Source organism: Coenobita brevimanus, chromosome 2 (assembly GCF_032717465.1).
Source record: "Coenobita brevimanus isolate Jiangsu-jjx chromosome 2, ASM3271746v2, whole genome shotgun sequence".
In the NCBI taxonomy this organism is placed as follows: Eukaryota; Metazoa; Arthropoda; class Malacostraca; order Decapoda; family Coenobitidae; genus Coenobita; species Coenobita brevimanus.
This window is the reverse complement of record NC_136955.1, coordinates 29,412,569-29,433,492: the sequence shown is the minus strand read 5'-3', so window position 1 is coordinate 29,433,492 and position 20,924 is coordinate 29,412,569. Positions and strand designations below refer to the sequence as shown.

Below are 20,924 nucleotides of genomic sequence, written 5' to 3'. Positions count from 1 at the left end.
AGAATTTATTCATGGACCGACGCCCTTTCTGCCATATTAACTCTCTCAGGTTCCTCTGATTAAGATTAATAAAATTATCAGTGTTCGTCTGAACAGAATAAAACCATTTTTTTCCGACCCTAAGACAGTTAATGATGACTATAAAATATCTCTCAGAATACTCTGACTCACTCCTACGTGAATTAAATTGTCTAATATAAGTGACATCTCTCTGGAAAGGGTTGATTATCAGGACAAGATACTGAGAAGAATGTGATCGTCATATGAGACCTGCTCACACCATGGAGTCGTGCCTTATATAATAATCATTACACCTCATTGTAACAGTGATTTACTATTATATGGTTACCATGATGGTGGTAGCGATAACGGTGATAAAATACAAACGGGTAACTTTTCATACAGTTCAAGAAATTTTAGCTTCCTTCATGAAAAATGTCAAAACTTGGGGTCTTTGCGATATACTGCAAAAAAAAAAAAAAAAAAAAAATGGTTAGAAAGAGATGGTGGAGGAAATGTTATCCTGAATTTTATTTCCAGGGAATGATTGGGTTTCACCATTCCGTATTCACCACTCCACAAAGGAAATAAAATATGGTGATGATAATGATTGTCATGTAAATGAACATGCACAGTGTAAAGAAAACTAAGCACTTGAACAATATGCAAAGAAACACTAGACAGTTGTATGCTGGGACCTGTTAACTACTATAAATCCTTTTTGATGTAATGATCACAAAACGTAATACAGATAGTGGGAAGGAAGGTTAGGATATTGATGATGATGATGATGATGATGATGATGATAATAATAATAATAATAATAATAATAATAATAATAATAATAATAATGGTGATAATGACGACTAAGGAAATCTAATCTTCAAGTTGACCTGGAGAAAATGATATGATGATCCTCCTGTGTCCTTTTTATTGCTGAGATAGGTTATCGGAGTAGTAGGGGTAGGCAGCCCCGTCCAGGGAAGTGCTACCTCCAAGGTAACGGGAGACTCATGGAATAGCCTGGATTCCATTTTCTCTCCTAGGCCTTGGTAGCTGGTTACACATCTTTCTGCCTCATACCTCAGAGGGCATCAGGCTGCCCTCTTTACACAACACACACATCCACATTATATCACACTGCCTTAAACCAGCTATCCTCTCTCCATAAAACACCGATCTTGTCATCACATATCATACACATTCTACAACACATCACTGCTCTACCCCCCATAAAAAGAACCATGGTAGCTGCTATACTGAGAATTAGTGCGGTGGTTTCTCGGGTGACCACCACCGGCAGGGCTGGGTCGTCTGCACAGGGCCCTCCTGGTCGTCATCAAGCGACTGTGCCACCTAAACCTGCTCACCAGTGCAGTAAAATTTTCTTTGGCAATATTAGGGGACTTAGCTCCAACATCAACTCTGTTCAAGATTTCCTTCAGTTTGAATTCCCAGATCTGCTATTTTTGACAGACACTCAAGTAAGCTTCACCTCTGATTTAGCTAGATTTAATTTTCCTGGTTATATCTTGATTCAAAATTTCAGACCCACAGGAGGCGTATGTTGCCTTGCTAAATCAGAAAGTGCCCTGGAGGAAATTACTAAATTTAATTGTCCATATTTCGACTATTCCATATACAAATTAAATTCTTTTGGTAAAGTTAAGTATTTCTGCTGTGTTTATTGTTCCCCTAATGCTTCTCCAGAGCCGAGTTTATTTGACTCTGTTTTCACAGCTAAGTGTCCTCAACATTAATACTGCATCAGAAATTACTATTCTGGGTGATTTTAATGTCCATAATGTTGAATGGCTCACTTATTCAGCCAGAATTGATGACTCTGGTCTTGAATGTGAGCTATTTGCAGACTCACTTAATCTCATCCAGTTAGTCAGTCAACTCACCCGTGTACCAAACAACCCCGATCAAAATCCCCACCTATTGGACTTGTTTCTAACAACCAATTCAGATAATTATAATGTCGAAGTTAAGTCCCCCCCTCAGATCCTTTGATCATTGTCTGATTCAAGCCACCAATTTAACACCTACCACACCCTCCTGCTCTGAATTTGTCTATCTATCTGTCTATTGCCAGACGCCTCAATCCCGTTTGGGGTGGCCACAAACAAATCGCCTCCACGTCGTCCTTTCCCCCGCCATTTCACTGCCCTGCTCCCAACTCACACCCCCCCTCTCTCATATACCTCTCCACCCCATCCCTCCATCTCATCCTCGGCCTCCCTCTCCCTCTTCTCCCTTCCACCTCACTCACATACACTCTCTTCGTCAGTCTTTCACCCTCCATCCTCTCCACATGGCCAAACCACCTCAGTGTGTTCCTCATAACACTTCCTATCACATCCACATCCACACCACAACGCTTCTTTATATCCTCATTCGTCAGCCTGTCTCTCCATGTGACTCCACAGGCTCCTCTTAAATAACTCATTTCCACTGCTCTCACTCTTGACTTGTGTACTTCCAACAATGTCCAAGCTTCACTTCCATACGTTAGTGTTGGTATCACAATACTGTCATGTAGTAACTTTTTCACTTCCATGCTCACTTCCCTGTTTCTTATCACTGCTTTCAAAGAACCAGCAACCTTTCTTCCCTGCTGTACCCTTTCAAGCACTTCACCCTCCAAACCTCCATCCTTACTCATCACACTACCCAAGTACTTAAACGTACTCACATTTTCCAATTCCTCACCATCCAACCTCGCTCTACATTCACTGACTTCACCTCTCTCAAAGACCATCACTTTACTCTTTCCTACATTCATCTTTAGATTCCGTTTCTTGCACACTCTCCCAAACTCATCCACCAAGCCTTGCAGCTCCCCTTCGTCTTCACTCAACGACACAGTATCATCTGCAAACAACAGTACAGGGAGTTTCCAAACACTATCCTCTCTCACCAGGGCCACTCCAACATCCACTACCCTACCTTGGACCTCTTTTATTAACCCATCCATGAACAGATTGAACAACCATGGAGACATGACATATCCCTGTTTAAACCCAACCTCCAAAGAGAAAAATTCACCTAGTTCACCATCCACACGCACTGCAGCCTTAGCACCATCATACATACTCTTCACAGCATTCAACAACTTTCCATCTACTCCATATATTCTTAATACTTTCCACAATCCTTGTCTATCCACCCTGTCATATGCTTTCTCCAAATCCATGAAAGCCGCATACAACTTCTTTCCCTTCTCTAGAAACTTTTCCACTAAAGATCTAAGAATGAATATCTGATCTACACAACCTCTTCCCTTCCTAAAGCCTCCCTGTTTTCCAACTAATTCCTCTGTTCTTTCTCTAACTCTGTCAATAAATATCCTACCATACACTTTTCCTATTATACTAAGAAGACCAATGCCCCTATGATTACCACACACTTCATTTTCCCCTTTTCCTTTGTACAAGGGAATAATTATACCTGACTTCCAATCATCCGGGACTCTACCTTCCTCCCAGGCCAATCTGCACATCTTCCACATCCATTCTACTACTATCTCTCCCCCATGCTTCAGCATTTCACCACACACTCCATCAATTCCTGGGGCTTTCCCCAATTTAACTTTCATCATTGCTTCCACAACTTCTATCCTACTGATTTCTTCCTGTCTTCTCCTACAGACTAAATGGCACTACGACAGGGCAGACTGGGAGGGACTCCATAATTTTTTCATGGATGTTCCTTGGACCTCCTTGTTTCTCCAAAGATGCAAATTCCACATTGGGCCACATACAGGATTTCATTAAAGTCGGCATGCAAACATTCATTCCCCATCATAGATACGGAAAATGAAATTCTCCTAAATGGTTTGACCACAATTGGGCTAAAGTAACGGAACATAAAACAATAGCCTATAACACTTATACAAGGACCAAAACCAAAGAAGCCTTTAACTATTATAGAAATATCAGAAACTATGCCAAAACTATTATCAATCTTTCTAAATCAAACTTTCTGCATAGACAGGCTAACAAACTACTAAACAAACCAAATGATGACAAAATATTCTGGTCAGCCCTTAATTCATTCAAAACTAACTTCACTACCACCTCTTCCATTCCACTTTTACACTCCCCCAATGGAAATCTAGTAAGTGACCCACGTGGAAAGCCAAACTTCTTGTTGACATTCTTTCAACAAACTCAACCCTAAATACAGAAAATCACAATATTCCTGTACTTGACTTTGATTCCCCTCAAATACCTCCTTTCATGATTCACACCAGATACGTACAAGCTGTATTACAGAATCTCTCAGCAGACAGAGCTATTGGTCCAGATGAAATTCCTTCAATAGTACTTAAAAATTGCTCCTCAGTGTTGGCTCCTGTACTGGCAAAATTGTTCCGCTTATGCAACCGTACCGCAAGTTTTCCAGCCTCTTGGAAAAAAGCAAATATCCATCCTGTTCCTAAAAAGGGGGCAACTTCTGATCCATCAAACTATAGACCAATTGCAATAACTTCCATTCTCGATAAAGTTTTTGAGACACTAATTAACAAACACATAATCAAGCATCTAGAAATCAATAAATTAATCAGTGATCGGCAGTATGGATTTAGACAAGAACGTTCAACTGTAGATATTCTTTGCCTTCTTACCCATAAGATTAACAAAACAATAGACCAACACGGTGAAGCACACACAATAGCACTTGATATATCAAAAGCATTTGACAGAGTATGGCACCGGGGCTTACTGTCTAAGATGTTACACTAAGGCCTTGCATCACTGGTTCCTCTAATTTCTTCTTACCTTCATAATAGAATAATACGGGTCATGGTAGATGGAATTTATTCTTAGTTTCATTCCATAAATGCACGTAACTCATGGATCAGTTCTGGCGCCAACCCTCTTTCTCATTCATATAAATGACCTCATATCTGTCACTCACAACTCAATACACTCTTATGCTGATGACTCGACCCTTCATAGTTCTTTCACATTAAGTACGTCCTTTACATTATTTGATATTATAAATTCCCAAATAAACACAACAGTTTCTCTGAACCAGGGCCTTTCTAAAATTAATCAAAGGGGACAAACAAATCTGGTCTCATTTAATGCTCAGAAAACTAAATACATTAGTTTCTCCGACAGAAAGGGTCCCTCAGACTCTCACATAATTTTAAATGATGTCAATATTCCCATATCCACAACAGTTGATATCCTAGGTGTTACACTAAACCCGAACCTAAGTTGGACAGCTTATGTTAAATCCCTTGCTAAAAATGCTTCCAAAGAATTGGGGCTTATGTACAGAGTTCGTGAGTTCTTCACTGACGAGCAGATGGGCACAATAAACAAAAGTCATGTGCATTCTCAGATCGAATACTGTTCACCACTGTGGAGTGGATGTGGAGCGGTTGCATTGAGGCAGTTGGACAAAATTCAAAATAAAGCCATTAGATTAACCAATAATCCTACTATTATGCAGGACCTTCCTCCATTATCAGTACATAGAGATGTTGCTCCTGTAGCATTATTTTATCGGTATTTTTACCGTAAGTGCTCTGACGAACTGGCTTCAATTGTGTCTCCCCTTCACATTATCTCCCGAAATACTCGGGCAGCTGGGAGCGCCCATGAGCTCACACTTTCTCCCCCGCAATGCCGAGCCTCTGCTTATCAAAATTCATTTATCCCCAGAACTACTACTCTCTGGAATTCACTTCCTGGGAGTTGTTTCCCACAAATATTTAATCCACTTCAATTTAAATCCAGTTTTTACATAAATATTTTATGAATGGAGGATTCCTCTAGGAACATGGACTTATTTTTTATCCTTTGTTTTTCCTTCTTTCATTCATTATCTATAAAAAAAAAATAAAAACAGTACAGGCTGCGGTCTATCTATTTCTCTCTCTCTCTCTCTCTCTCTCTCTCTCTCTCTCTGTATATATATATATATATATATATATATATATATATATATATATATATATATATATATATATTGCTTGCCATTGCACTTGACGTCTCTAAGGCTTTCGATCGAGTCTGGCATAATTCTTTATTTCCAAACTACCCTCTTACGGTTTCGGTCCTTATCTGTGCGTTCATCTGTAGCTTCCTTTCTGGTCGTTCTACAGCTGCTGTTGTAGACGGCCACCGTTCTTCTGGATCTGTCATCAGTGGTGTTCCTCAGGGCTCTGTCCTATCACCAACTCTCTTCCTTTTATTCATCAGTGACTTCTAAGCTGTACATCTAACCCTATCCACTCATACGCTGATGATTCCACCCTTCACCTTTCCATTCGGTTCCCGCAACGTCCATCCCAGCAGTTACATCAACAAACAAGGGATGAGACTATGGCACACTTAATGTCTGACTTGGCTCTTACCTCTGACTGGAGTAAAAGTAATCTTGTTTTTAATGCATCAAAGACTCAGTTCCTACGCCTATCAACCCGACAGAAACGTCCACGGGAGTACCCACTAATTTTAATAATATCCAGCTTAGTCCTGCCTCATCCTTAAACATACTCGGGGTTTCATTCTCTCGGCATTTATCTTGGGAAGATCATATTACATCTCTTGTAAAATCTACTTCCAAGAGATTAGGTGTGCTCGGCCGACTCTGTACAGTCTTTACCCCTGCACAGTTGTTGACTTTATACGCGGGTTTTATTCGCCCATGTGAAGAGTACAACTCTCATGTGTGGGGAGACTCAGGTCATACAGCTCTTCTCAGCAAGGTGGAGTCAAAGGCTTTTTCATCTCATTAACTCTCCTCCTCTTACTGGCTCCCTTCAACTTCTGTCTCTTCACCACACTGTTGCATCTTTATATCTTTTCCATCACTAACTTAATGGTCACTGCTCCTCTAAACTGTTTGCTTGCATCCCTCCACCTCTACGGCGGGTGCCTAGCAACAAACTCTCATCCCTTTTCTGTCCAACTCTCTAATGCAAGAGTTAACCGCTACTCCCAGTCCTTCATTCATGCAATAGGTCAACTCTGGGACTGACTCCCTCTGTCTGTGTTTCCTACTTCCTATGATCTCCAGTCTTACAAACGCAGTGTGTCCAGGCAAATCAAAATGAGCGGATCTTGAAATTGGCTCTTTTTTGGATTGTCTTTGTTTTCTTTTTGGAAGGAACGGTTTGCGGGCTCCTTGGTTTTGGTTCCTTCTTCCTTTAATATCTATCTATCTATTTATCTATCTATCTATATATATATATATATATATATATATATATATATATATATATATATATATATATATATATATATATATATATATATATATATGCCGAATTCATTATCGACTCCGTAGGTAGTTTTCGTGCTTTTTTTTTTTTTTTTTTTTGGTCTTCCTATAACCTTCCCGCACCAAGTGTCAGCGGTAATATAGGCAAGGTATTGGTGGTTATGGGAGACAGTAATGACAATGATAATCGTGACTGTGATGGCAGTTAACATATGTATACAAAACTAATCTCTTGGATGAGTTACAGAGAAAGATTTGGCTATTCTTCTCTGGGATCTGTTCACTGCCGGTTTCCTGACAACGGTGCACACCCTTACCTTCCTGTTCTACTACATGGCCAACAACCCTCGAACACAGTCGAAAATGCAAGATGAGATTGACAGGGAGTTGAAGGGGGCGCTGCCTTCACTAGAGGATCGGCCCAGGTAATAATCATCATTGCCATCATTATCACCAACATAAGGATCCTCTGCATTATCATCACCACCAAAACCATCATCAGCGTCAGCATTATAGTCATCCTCACGTTCATCAAGAAGATAGTTACCAGTGACTTGCACCTTTTTCATCATCATCACCATCATCATCTTCACTACAACATCAGCTGTAATGACGGTTGTGATGATGATCATATTGCTATAAATGATGTTCATGATGAAGATGATTACGTTTATGGATTTCTTAATGTTTGACGATGAATATGGTGTATGTTGTGATGCTACTAATGATGCATATTGCAGGTTGCCATACACTGAGGCAGTAATCAACGAGACTCTACGAATGTCGTCTCTAGTAGCAACTGGCCTGGAGCACTCAGCATCCACCGATACTCAACTAGGAGGCTACAAAATACCAAAAGTAAGCACTTGGTGCTAGTACTACTGCTACTGCTAGTATTACTAATACTACTGCTAATGATGATGGTAATAATATTAATACTACTACTACTAATAATAATAATAACAACAACAGCAACAACAACAACAAAAACAGTAATAATAATAATAATAATAATAATAATAATAATAATAATAATAATAATAACAACAATAACAACTATAACCATCCATCCATCATTCAATCCTATGTTGCTCCATGAGAAGCGTAGGAGCCTGAGGCTTGGCAAGTTGGTCCTGACATTTAAGATGAGAGTGACCAGCCTCATCCCTGAGTGGCATTATGCGAGCAATAAACCCCAACCACCCCTTGGATATAAAACTACACAGAGTCAGTCCGATTAGAGCGCCTTAATTAACCCCTGTGGCGGGGGGGGGGGGAACAATCTGGCCGCACTATGGGGTGGTACTACTACTCTGCGGCCAGGTTGTGTTAGGAAGAATACTGCCACCGTATTCCCTGCGTGTCGTAAAAGGTGACTAACGGGGCGGGGTGAGGGGACTAGGGACCCCCTCCTCTGTTTTTTAGTTCCTAAAAAGAGACAGGCCAGAGAAAGGGATGAGAGATTGAGTTATCCCCATACCCTAAAGATTGGGTCTATGGATGTGCGTGGATGTAGTACGATTGAGGCTAAAAGGGAGGAGATTGGGAGAATGTTTGTGAGAAGAAAGTTGGATGTGTTAGCTTTGAGTGAAACGAAGATGAAAGGGAAGGGTGAGTCTATGTTTGGAAGTGTGAATGGAAGATTGTCAGGTGTTGATGGAGGAAGGGCAAGAGAATGTGTGGCCTTGTTAGTGAGTCCGGAAGTACAGCAGTGTGTGATTGAATGGAAGGAGGTGTCATCGAGTCTGATGTGGGTGAAAGCGAAATTTGAACCTGAGTTGTGGGTGTTTGTGAGTGCATATCGGCCTGGTAATGAAAGGGATGAAGAAGTGAGGTAGTCTTTCTGGAATGATGTTGATGAGTGTCTGCAGAGTTTGGAGTGAATGTGAATGTGGTAATGATGGGAGATCTGAATGCTAGAGTGGGAAATGTAGCAGTTGAAGGCGTAGTTGGTATGCATGGTGTGCCTGAAAGAAATGAAAATGGGGAACGAATGATAGAGATGTGCGTTGAGTTGATGGTGATTGGAAATAAGCTGTTCGAAAAGAAAGACATTTATAAGTATACATGGGTGAGACAGGAGGGTGGAATGGATGTGGATAAAGCATTGATAGACTATGTGGTCGTGTCTAGGAATGTAATAGGAAGATTGTTGGATGTGAGAGTTCTGAGAGGGGAGGGTGGAGGTATGTCTGACCATTACCTGGTGGAGGGAAAGTTAAGAGTAGGTAAGAGATGGGTGAGAGCTAGGAGGGTCAGGTGTGGCAGGGAGGTTTTGAGAGTGAGTGAGTTGGATAAAAGAGAGAAAAAGATAGAGTATCAGGAGAAATTGAAAGATGAGTGGAACGCATTGAAAGATCAGGAAAATGGCAGTGTGGAGGAGGAATGGCAGTTGTTTAAGAGTGCTGTGGTTGGGCATGCAGAAGAGGTGTGTGGTGTGAGACGTGTGGGTGGTGGTGTAAGAAAAGGAAGTGAATGGTAGTGCGAGGATGTAAGTATGGCTGTGGCTGAGAAGAGACGTGCATATGAAGTGTGGCTGCAGAAGAAGGATGAGATGTCTTATGAAAGGTATAAGGAAAAAAGAAATAGGGCGAGACGGGCTGCGCTTGATGCTAAAGTGGCAGCAGATGAGAGGTGGGGTAGGCGGCTGACTGAGAATTTTCAACAGAAAAAGAAAATGTTCTGGAAGGAGGTGAAAAGGGTGCAAAAGGGAGAGTCTGGGAAGGAAGAGCGAGTAAAAGCAGAGAATGGAAGGATGTTAATTGAGATCGATGCAGTAAGGAAGAGATGGGAAGAGTATTTTGAAAGATTGTTAAATGTAGAGGAGGAAAGGGTGGCTGAGATTGTGGCGGATGGAAGGGTGCAAGAAATAAATGTGTTGGGAGAGTTGAATGATTCTTTGATCACGAAGGAGGAAGTGGAGAAGGCAGTAAAGAAGATGAAAACAGGGAAAGCTGCAGGCATGGATGGGTGTGCTGTGGCATGCCTGAGGGGTGGTGGAGTGACTACTGTTGACTGGTTAGTAAGATTGTTGAATGTGTGCTTTGTGAAAGTTATGGTGCCAATTGACTAGGCAAGTGCTTGTGTGGTCCCATTGTATAAAGGCAAGGGTGATAAGTATGAATGTACTAGCTTTAGAGGTATAAGTCTGTTGAGTGTTGTAGGTAAAGTGTATGGTAGAGTGTTAATTATGAGAGTTAGAGAGGGTACAGAGGGAGTGATTGGTGATGAGCAGTGTGGCTTTAGGAGAGGAAGGGATGCGTAGATCAGGTGTTCGCTGTGAGACAAGTGTGTGAAAAGTATTTAGCGAAAGGCAAGGATGTGTTTTGGGCATTCATGGATTTAAGGAAAGCATATGATAGAATTGATAGGGAGGCTTTGTGGACTGTTTTAAGATTGTATGGACTTGATGGTAGGTTACTAAAAGGGGTGAAGAGTTTTTATGTAAATAGCAGAGCGTGTTTAAGAGTGGGAAATGCTGTTAGTGATTGGTTTTTCGTGAGTGGGGCTGCGACAGGGATGTGTGATGTCGCCTTGGTTGTTTAATATTTAACTGGATGGTGTTGTAAGGGAGGTGAATGCAAGAGTTTTAGGTGGAGGTCTGAGTCTGGTGAATGTTGATGGTGGAGAGTGGAATCTGAAGCAACTGCTGTTTCCAGATGATACTACATTGGTGGCTGATTCAGAGGAGAGGTTGAGACATTTGGTAGAGGAGTTTGGAAGGGTGTGTGAAAGGAGGAAATTGAAAGTAAATGAGAATAAGAGTAAAGTGATGAAGTGTACGAGGTTGGTTGATAGTAGGGGGATGAATATAGTTTTGAATGGTGAGTTGCTTGAGGAGGTAGAGTGTTTTAAATATTCAGAGTCACATGTTGCTGTGGATGGAAGAATAGATGCAGAAGTGAAGTTTAGAATGAATGAAGTAGGTAAGGTGCTGGGAGGGATGAGAAAAGTGTTTAGATGTCGTTCGCTTAGAATGGATGTAAAAAGAAGGCTGAATGAGGGTGTTGTGGTGCCGACTGTGTTATATGGGGCTGAAACATGGAATATGGGTGTAGCAGAGAGGAAAAGTTTGAATGAAATGGAGATGAGGTGTCTGAGGAGTATGTGTGGAGTGATGCGTATGGATCGATTGTGAAACGATGAAGTGCGAAGGAGAACTGGAGTTGTTCGGGAGATGGCTGGTAGAGTTGAGCAGAGGGTGTTGCGGTGGTTTGGGTATATGGAGAGAATGGATAATGAGCAATTGGTGAAAAAGATAACTAGATCTCATGTGAGAGGTGTAAGGCTGAGAGGGAGACCACGAATAGGATGGATGGACAGTGTGAAGAGAGTGCTGGATGCGAGAGGGATGTGTGTTGAGCAAGGAAGAGTGGCTGTGCGTGACAGAAATAAATGGAGAGAAATTGTGAATGAGTAAATGATGACGCAGCCCTGAGGGGATATTCTCCCGCATTTGGTCTGATCAGCTAGTCAGGTCAGGTGCGGGTAAGGGGATGGGTCTATTATGATGTGGCAGGGGTAAACCAGCTCTGCTATCGGGCCCTGCTGCGGATGTCACTGATTGCACTGCGCAGTTGACCCTTGTGCGGTGTGGTGCGGTGAGGATCTGTCCCTTCTCCCCTTTGGGGCTAAGATGCGAATGAATGTGTTTGAATGGATGAGTAAATGGGGAGTGTGTCGTCCTGTCTCAGCTACTTCCCTTTCCTTGGGGGAAGCAGCCTAGGTATATACTGTAGATAGATAGATAGACCACCAGGTGCCATAATTCGGTTATATGGTTACCACCCAGCATAGTAAATGGTTTCCTGGCGTACAGGAAACCATTTGGCTTGTCACTCAGTAGATTCTCCCATAGGCAGAAGGAAGAGGAAAGAGTGAAAGACAGAAGAGGGAGTGTAAAGTCACCCGTAGACAGAAGGAAGAGAAAAGAATGAGGGAAAGAAAGACAGAAGAGGAAGGAAGGGAGAAAGGAAAGGGCAGACACCTAAAGCAACACTACATCGAGTAAGTGGATGATGAGCGCCCCCACCTACCAGTAAATAATAATAATAATAATAATAATAATAATAATAATAATAACAATAATAATAATAATAATGGCGGAAACAAAGATTTCCACCTATGGTAATAGGTGGAGATCAGTAATAACTAGAATAACTTTTTGAGACAGTTGCTGATCTCCAGCTGTGGGACTATTGTGTATTTTTTTTTTTAATGACACAAGAACCGCTGAACAAACTACAACCTAAAAGTGTACAGACCTGTTCCAGGACCAGACAAAATTTTTAGGACTAAGAAGTGCCTCATTTGTGTTTTCGTTTTGTCTGTATGGAAGAGCATATACAGTGTGGGAAAAGTGTGATTTCCCAAGTATCGCATTGTAACGAATGAATGACATTCAAACTTTTTTCCATAGAAATGTTGGAAAATAATTTTACCACGGGATTTCCTTCCATTTTCGTTTATCTATGATAGGATGGTCCGAATATTTGCCTTCACATTCGTATTTGCAATATTCGCATATTATTTCGATATTCGCGTTTGCATTAGCATGTTGCCATGCAAATATTTTGCAAATACAATTAGTGTAACTTTATGAAGTTTATGGAAAATCAACGTTACAATAAAAGCATGAGCAGAACGAGTGTTCTAGGCTAGTGTTGCCAACCAAATAGCTGTCAAGCTAGCTAGGGCTGCTTGCTGCATCATGCAGTGTTGCCATATTCCCCCGAAAGTCTGGATTTCACCAGACTTTCTGTGTAATGGCAGATTTTCAGAATTTCTCATTAAAAAGTTGGTAATTCCAGATTTTTAGTTTATAACACTGGCGCAGTTAGATCTGGGCATTGGGGGCTATAGCCTCAAAGGTTTTATGGATAGCCCTGGATCTCAAATAGTTTTTTTTTTTTATTTATTTATTTTTTTTTTTACAAAAATAAGAATAGTCCCGGCCGGGGCCAACACAAAATTTTAATTCTTGTTGTCAGTACATGAACTGATAGATTTCGTACGGAAAACATTCGGTTAGATCCTGTTCAGTTCACGTTCGTTCCTATCACGTATTCACGGGTAATCACGGCCACTCGCCAGTCGGCCATCAGTGACCAGTCACGCACACATGAGAGAGAGAGAGAGAGAGAGAGAGAGAGAGAGAGAGAGAGAGCATTGGTTACAGAGTTTGTTGGCACCTGATTTTAGCTAGCAAGACCTGAGGCTATGAATATAAGAAGCTTTTTCAAAAAGAAAGAGGACCAAGGTAGTGAGGTGTAGCCTGCAAGGCTAGAAAGGCGGAGAAATAGTTATTTCCTGCTGTTGCAGTAGCAGCAGATGAGTCAGGAAGGTAGACTGCTGCTGTCTCTACATTGTCTACAAGCTCAGGTTGGTGAAGCAGAGGGCTCTTTAGCCAGCTAGCCACTAGCCAGTCTAGCTCAGTGGTTCTCAAACGTATTTGTCACACAAGGCACACCAAGTATTTAAGGCACACCTTTGATTATAGCTATGTAAATCAATCATTAAATAAGAGTAATTCCAAGGCACATCAGTTTCAGAACCACTGGTCTAGCTAGCCTGTACTCATTGTGATATTGTAATATTAATATTATTTACAAAGTAAATTGCTACATCTTCCTATTGGGAAAAAAAAAAAAAAGTGTACTCAGTCAGTGCCACTTTTAATTATTTAGAAGAAAAAAAAATCGACTCATCATTTGGGCGTGATTTGTATGATTCCCCATACAAATGGGTGCCAACAGTGTCATTCAAAGATGACTAGTTAGTTAATGTGTGTGTGTGTGTATGTGTGTGTGTGTGTGTGTGTGTGTGTATAGCTAACCTACAGTTACTGTGATATTGTAATAATATTATTTACGGAGTAAATTGCTCCTCCTTATAGAAAAAAAAAAGTGTACTCAGTGACATTTTAAGTTATTTAGAAGAAAAAACCGACCCATTATTTGAGTGTTATGTATGATTCCCCATACACATTAGTGTGCCATTCAAAAATGACTAGTTAGTTAATGTGTGTGTGTGTGTGTGTGTGTGTGTGTGTGTGTGTGTGTGTGTGTGTGTGTGTGTGCAATAAACAATAATAATACACTTATTTGTATAGCTCATCACATTTAATAACTAAATGTAGCTCAAATCATTTCATACAGGAGAATAAAAGCGATATAAATGAAAGGCATAAAAGACAAGGTGATGATTAAATTAGACACCTGGCTTAACAGATGTGAAATAAATCAAATATAGACTAATATAGTCTAACAATAAAACAAAAATGCAGTGTAAAGAAGAGTGATTAGCAAAATATATAAAAATAAAAGGAAAAAAAAAATATTGACTAGGTAAATACATCATAGAGCAGGGGTTCTCAACCTATTTAGTCCTATGTACCCCTTGAAGTCTTTCAGTATTGGTCAAGTACCCCTTACCCACAATGCAGCATCAGGAAGGGTAAAAAGAAATGCATGGTTTATTGACTTAGTTTATTAAGTTTAAATTGTGTTATATATGTGGAGCAGACAAACTTTTCAATTAATGTGTGTCACTATGAGGTAGTGTTGATAGGAACTAGTTACTGTCATAGGGAAACACTATGTGACTGGCTGCTAACATGCAATACATTTACTAAAACAGAACTATAGCAGACAGTTTTCGATCATTGTGACAGTGAACTAGTGCTGCTTGCAGCTAGTTGCAACTTGTAACTAGTAACAGTGATAGGTAAGTCACTGTGTGTGTGAATAGCATAAAAAAAAATAATAAAACAGAACTAAATCAGACAGATTTTTCCAATAACTGTGACTGTGAGGTAGTGGTGCTATATACAGCTTATAACTAGTTACTCATGGGGAAATTACTGTGTGCGTGACTAGCGTCACTAGCATGAAAAAAAATTAACAAAATAGAATTAAGAAGGCATTGTGTTCCACTGACTGCGAACTAATGCTGATTGTTAAGCCTCGCAACTAGTTATTAGTAACTAGTTACTAACTCATAGGGAAGTCAGTGTGTGTGACTGCATTAGAATACAAGTATATACTAATTCAGTGAGATGGTTGGGCCTGTTTCTTTGTTACCAACAAGTCAATCCTCGGCACAGTCTTTCAAAGAGCCACTCTTATGTCGTCTTTGACTGCAAGACGTGAACGTAACTTGTTTTTAATCAAGCACAGTGCCGAGAATCCCTGCTCACAGCGGTATGTAGAAGGAAACCATTACCAGCTATTATGGCGGCAGTGCAGGCACATGACTTCGTAGCTGCAAGCAAAATCCATGACAACTTAAACGAGGGAAAAAAAAATCAGACTACAAATACACTGAAAACCATGAAGCAGATCTCAACGTACCTGAGGGTGAGGGTAGTGGGGGAAGAGTGGTGAGTGGGTGACAGTGAGAGGCGAACAGTGCGTCTCACTTTGGTACCTGCTTGGTACGCGTGAGAGACGTGATCGATAGAAAACGAGCAAGGGTGACTACACTATTATGGGTTTGCAAGGTTGTGTGGCAAGTGTAGTCCAAGAGAGCTTTCTCTGAAATGACTTAACTCCAAGCGTTTCCTTGTTAACGTTGTCACTTAGTGTCCTGGTTCTAGTGGAGGACACATCTAGCCTAGCACATGTAGGCCACTTTCTACAAACAGGTTTGCAGTTATTTAAAACCGAAGTATTTTGAGAAACCTGTCACGTACCCCCAAAATTCCTTTCACGTACCCCTGGGGGTACGCGTACCCCAGGTTGAGAACCCCTGTCATAGAGCAAATGAAACCGTTGATACAGTTGTTGTGAATTTTGTTGAGGATAGATAAAAGTAAAGACCGAGAACCTGTCGTTTACTGCTGCTTCACAGATGAGCCAGGGAGGAGGGACGAAGGAAAAAAAAAAAAGAGAGGGCTCTGATGTGACAGATTTAGGAAGTCCAGACGCAGGTCCAAATTAATTAAAAGATATCCAGTCTCCTTCCAAACAATTCGGACTTCAGAGGAGGTCCTTTCAGAAGAGCTGGTACGACACTCATAATTGACTAGAGTATTCAGCCAGTCAAAATTCCGTTTTCTGCCTCTGCTGCAGACTATTCAGCAAGTAGCAGTGTAAGCAAAAGAAAGATAGTCTAGCCTCTACTGGCTACAACAAGAGGGCTCTGGATTCTTTTAGGGACCATGAGAAGATTTCATTACACAAGGCCTTCATGGTGGCATGGATGAGTTATAACGCAAGCACAGTTCATGGCAGTTGAGCGGCTACAAACTGCTAGTGTAGCTGAAATCAGTGAAAGAAGGGAGTATTTATGCCGCATTATTTCGGTTACTGTATTTCTAGTCAAACAGGGCATTTCTTTGCGTGGCACAGTGAAATGGATGACAGCCCCAAACAAGGGAACTTCCTTGAATGTATGCAGCTGCTGCAAAAGTTCGACTCTTTCCTGCAAAGATACAAAGCTCCTGCCAATTGTAGACACCTCTCGTCTTATTCTCATAATGAATTACTCGGATGTTGCTCCACAGAGGTCACAGCACATATTATTCAAGAAGTAAAGGAATCAAAGATGTTTGTGGTAATGGCAGACGAAGCCAAGGATGGGTACACAGAACAGCTCACTGTGTGTGTGCGCTATGTTCCACCAGAAGGTAACATCAAGGAAAATTTCCGTTGCTTGAAGAACTGGATGGCTATGGTGCAGAAGCGATCACAAATGCAGTCGGGCAGGTTCTTGTGTCCAACAACATTGCTGAACTGAAAGTCGTCGCTCAAATATATGCCAGTGCAGCAGTGATGAGTGAATCTGTTCGAGGAGTGCAAGCTCGATTCTGGGAAAAACATCCAGAGGCTGTCTATGTGCATTGCTTTGCACATTGCCACACCTACAGAGCAGTTCCTGAAACCAGAGATTTTCTTTTTTTCTGCTTGAAAACCTTTACTCATTTTTCAGTGCATCTACACTCAACCACGAATTTTCCTGCTGTCATGAAGTCTCTTCAGAAGATCAGAAAACCAACTGCACTAGGTCTGCATTCAAAATTATCCAAAGTCCCTGTAGTCTACCTGTTAGTTGTGTTCAAAAAGTTGCTTGGCATCACTGAAGGGTTTCACAAGATTCTTCAGAAAGAAACCGTCAACTTGGCACAGGCAGTGCACTACAAAAGTGCAGTCCGTGACACCCTGGTTAGCCAGTGAACTGCACAGGTGGCTGAAGAGATCTATGCCATAACAAAGGCAGGATGCGAGGAGAACAACATCCAGCAGTCTTCTCTGGGTCCGAGAAGGAAATAGAAGAAGGTGGATGATTGTTGTGGAGGTGTCCTGTGGTTCCGGGTCAGACCTGCTTAATGATTCAGAACATCTTCAGCAGAGACTTTTCTACCCTTACACCGATCGAATGACCAATGAAATGGAGAATCGTTTATCTAGTGTTGGGAGAGAAGTCATGATTGGCATCCAAGCATGTCACCCAGCCTATGAAACCTTCCTGTGCGTGCAGTCCGTAGAGCAGTAGTTCTCAACTCGTTTCAGGCCATGGACCTCCAGCCCAATTTAAACAAATATCGTGGACCATTTCATTTTTGAGTAATGATAAATAAAGCATACACAACAAACATTTTGGTTAGAAATATATTTCTTACAAACAGAATTTCGAGAAATGATATAAAATAGTAGATAGCTGACATTTTGGTCTGAAATATATTTCTTCCAAACATAATTTCCAGGAAATACATGAATACTTCTATAACATTTTGCTGTGAAATTTATTTCTAACAAACAGAATTTTGAAATTATGTAGGAGTATACAACTAACATTTTTCTTTGCAACCAGACTTTTGGATTCTCTTCTCACTGACAAGCTTTTCAGTGTTAAGAGTGGTACTTGATAATGCACAATGAATATCGCTTTTCACTGCAAGCCGATTCCTTTGGACTTAATGTGCAACAAACATGAAAATCTGCTCTCACACATGGAAGTTGATGCAAATGGCAGAAGACATCTGACTGCATGTGTTGACAGATCTGGGTAAGTACCAATCGTACTGGAATAATCAATAGGAATAATACAACAAAATGAATGGCCAATTATTTATTTTGATAAAATTTTTCGTACTGAATTTTCAATAAATTTAAAAATATATTCACCAATCTCCAGTTTATTACCAAATATGGTGAACGTCCTATGGATCACCCAAAAATTCACCATGGACCACCAGTTGAGAACCACTGCCCTAGAGAAATTAGCCTCACAATACAGCATCCAACTAGTCCCAGAAGAGGTGATGGTGGCGAAAAGCATTTTTAGCAGGAAGGGGCCAGAAGCCATCCCAGACATTCTGAGTGTGTTCAAGCTCCTTGATCCCATGACGTTCCCATCACTGAAGATGATCTTACAGGTGGCCCTTACCATCCTGGTCAGTAGCTGCAGTTGTGAGCGATCATTTAGTGCTCTTCGCCGACTACATGCTTGGCTTAGGCATACCATGGGCTAGGAGCAGCTCAGTGATCTGGCAGTGTTGTCAGTAGAGAGAGAGTTAGTTGGGAGCCTTGATTATGACAAAATGATTGACACATTCGCCCAACTAAAATCAAGTTGCCACACCCTTATCCTTCCTCCCCAGAAAAAAATGAATGTGTTGTCAATGTATAAAATAAATTGATAAATAACATGTGTTTATGATCTAATCATCACAACAAAAAAGGAAAGATTTGGTTAGATGTTGCTTGGCATTTGCTGATTGCATCCTTTTTATGATCAGGACAGGAGAGAGGAGGAGAGAGCAGGAGGAGAAAGCAGAGGAGATGAGTGCGACGGACAGATGAGACACTAAAAGAGCTCGTGGAGAGGTGATGAGGAGAGTATCAGTTGGACAAGACACGGTTAACACAGTTTTGTCATAACTCAGATTGTACTCATTTTATTTTTATTTCATATTGCGAAGTTAGCCTAAGCACCAGATCGGAACCTTTTGGTAGAGCACAGTAGTGTCTCACATCTTATATTCATTTTACGTTAAAATAACTTGAAAATTATCCGGTGAAAATCTAAAGATTTCTGGGCTGGGCTAAGTCCCCAGTGTTTCAGGATCCTAAATATGCCCCTGGTTCATAAACAGAAAAAAACTACTCTAAATCTCAAGAGTTTCTGAGAGAGAGAGAGAGAGAGAGAGAGAGAGAGAGAGAGAGAGAGAAAACGTCTGTCTAACGTGATCTGTTCTGGGTCCATTCGAAGTTCGTCCAGGAGACGTCCGATATCCCCGGAAGATGCATCTAAGAGTTGCATCCTCATTCCGCATCCTGGTAACATAGAAATTAGATAGAAATTTGTTCATTCAACTTTTCTATGGTTGAAACTCCTATATTGAAATTAATTCGTATCAGAAATATGAATAACTTTACGTTCCTATGTCATCAAACAGAATATTCGCATTCGGATTCGTATTCGCATTTGCATCCACATTCACAAATGTTGAAAAACATACATTCGGACCATCACTGAAGTATGATAGATTCAGTGAAAATTGATGCTGAAAATTTGGTATTCTTGGACATTTCTGGACCTATGACCTTGAAAAGGAGGTCAAGGTCACTGAAACTAGGTCAGTCTAATAGGGTCATTGTGCAGTGCGTTCTCAATCAGTATGATGGAAATCTGAGACGAAAGGTTCTAGAATAATAATAATAATTGTAACAGAAATAGTAATAATAGTAGTAAAAATAATAATAATAATAATAATAACTGGAGGGTGAAGTGCTTGAAAGGGTACAGCAGGGAAGAAATGATGCTGGTTCTTTGAAAGCAGTGATAAGAAACAGGGAAGTGAGCATGGAAGTGAAAAAGTTGCTGCATGACAGTATTGTGATACCAACTCTGACGTATGGAAGTGAAGCTTGGACGTTGTTGGAAGGACACAAGTCAAGAGTGAGAGCAGTGGAAATGAGTTATTTAAGAGGAGCCTGTAGAGTCACATGGAGAGAGGCTGACAAATGAGGATATAAAGGAGCATTGTGGTGTGGATGTGGATGTGATGGGAAGCGGTAGGAGGAACACACTGAGGTGGTTTAGCCATGTGGAGAGGATGGAGGGTGAGAGACTGATGAGGAGAGTGTATGTGAGTGAGGTGGAGGGGGGGAGAGGAAGGAGGAGGCCGAGGATGAGATGGTGGGATGGAGTGGAGAGGTATATGAGAGAGGGGGGTGTGAGTTGGGAGCAGGGCAGTGAAATGGCGGGGACAGGGCGACGTGGAGGCGATTAGTTTGTGGCCACCCCGTACGGGATTAAGGCGTCTGGCAATGGATGGATGGATGGATGGATAATAATCATAATAATAATAATAATAATAATAATAATAATAATAGTAGTAGTAGTAGAATCATGATAATAATAATAATATAATAATAATAATAATAGTAGTAGTAGTAGTAATCATAATAATAATAATAATAATAATAATAATAATGGTAATAATAATAAAAATAATGATGGAAACAACGATCGCCACCTATGGTAACAGGTGGATATCAATAATAAAAATAATGGAGGAAACAATAGGTGATCATTAATAATAATAATAATAATAATAATAATAATAATAATAAAAATGACGGAAACAAAGATCTCTACCCATGGAAGTAGATGAAAATCAACAACAACAACAACAACAATAATAATAATAATAATGACGATGACGAGAAGGA

General features: G+C 40.7%; 1 protein-coding gene across 1 annotated transcript in view; it reads left to right on the top strand.

Moving 5' to 3' along the window:
- The window catches only part of LOC145392003 (cytochrome P450 2L1-like), a 185,876-nt gene that overhangs the window by 96,768 nt on the left and 68,184 nt on the right, over window positions 1–20,924 (top strand). The window contains exons 7-8 of the mRNA XM_080266490.1: window positions 7,493–7,670; window positions 7,986–8,103. Coding sequence (XP_080122616.1) covers window positions 7,493–7,670; window positions 7,986–8,103 — 296 coding nt within the window. The remainder of the gene's footprint in view (window positions 1–7,492; window positions 7,671–7,985; window positions 8,104–20,924) is intronic.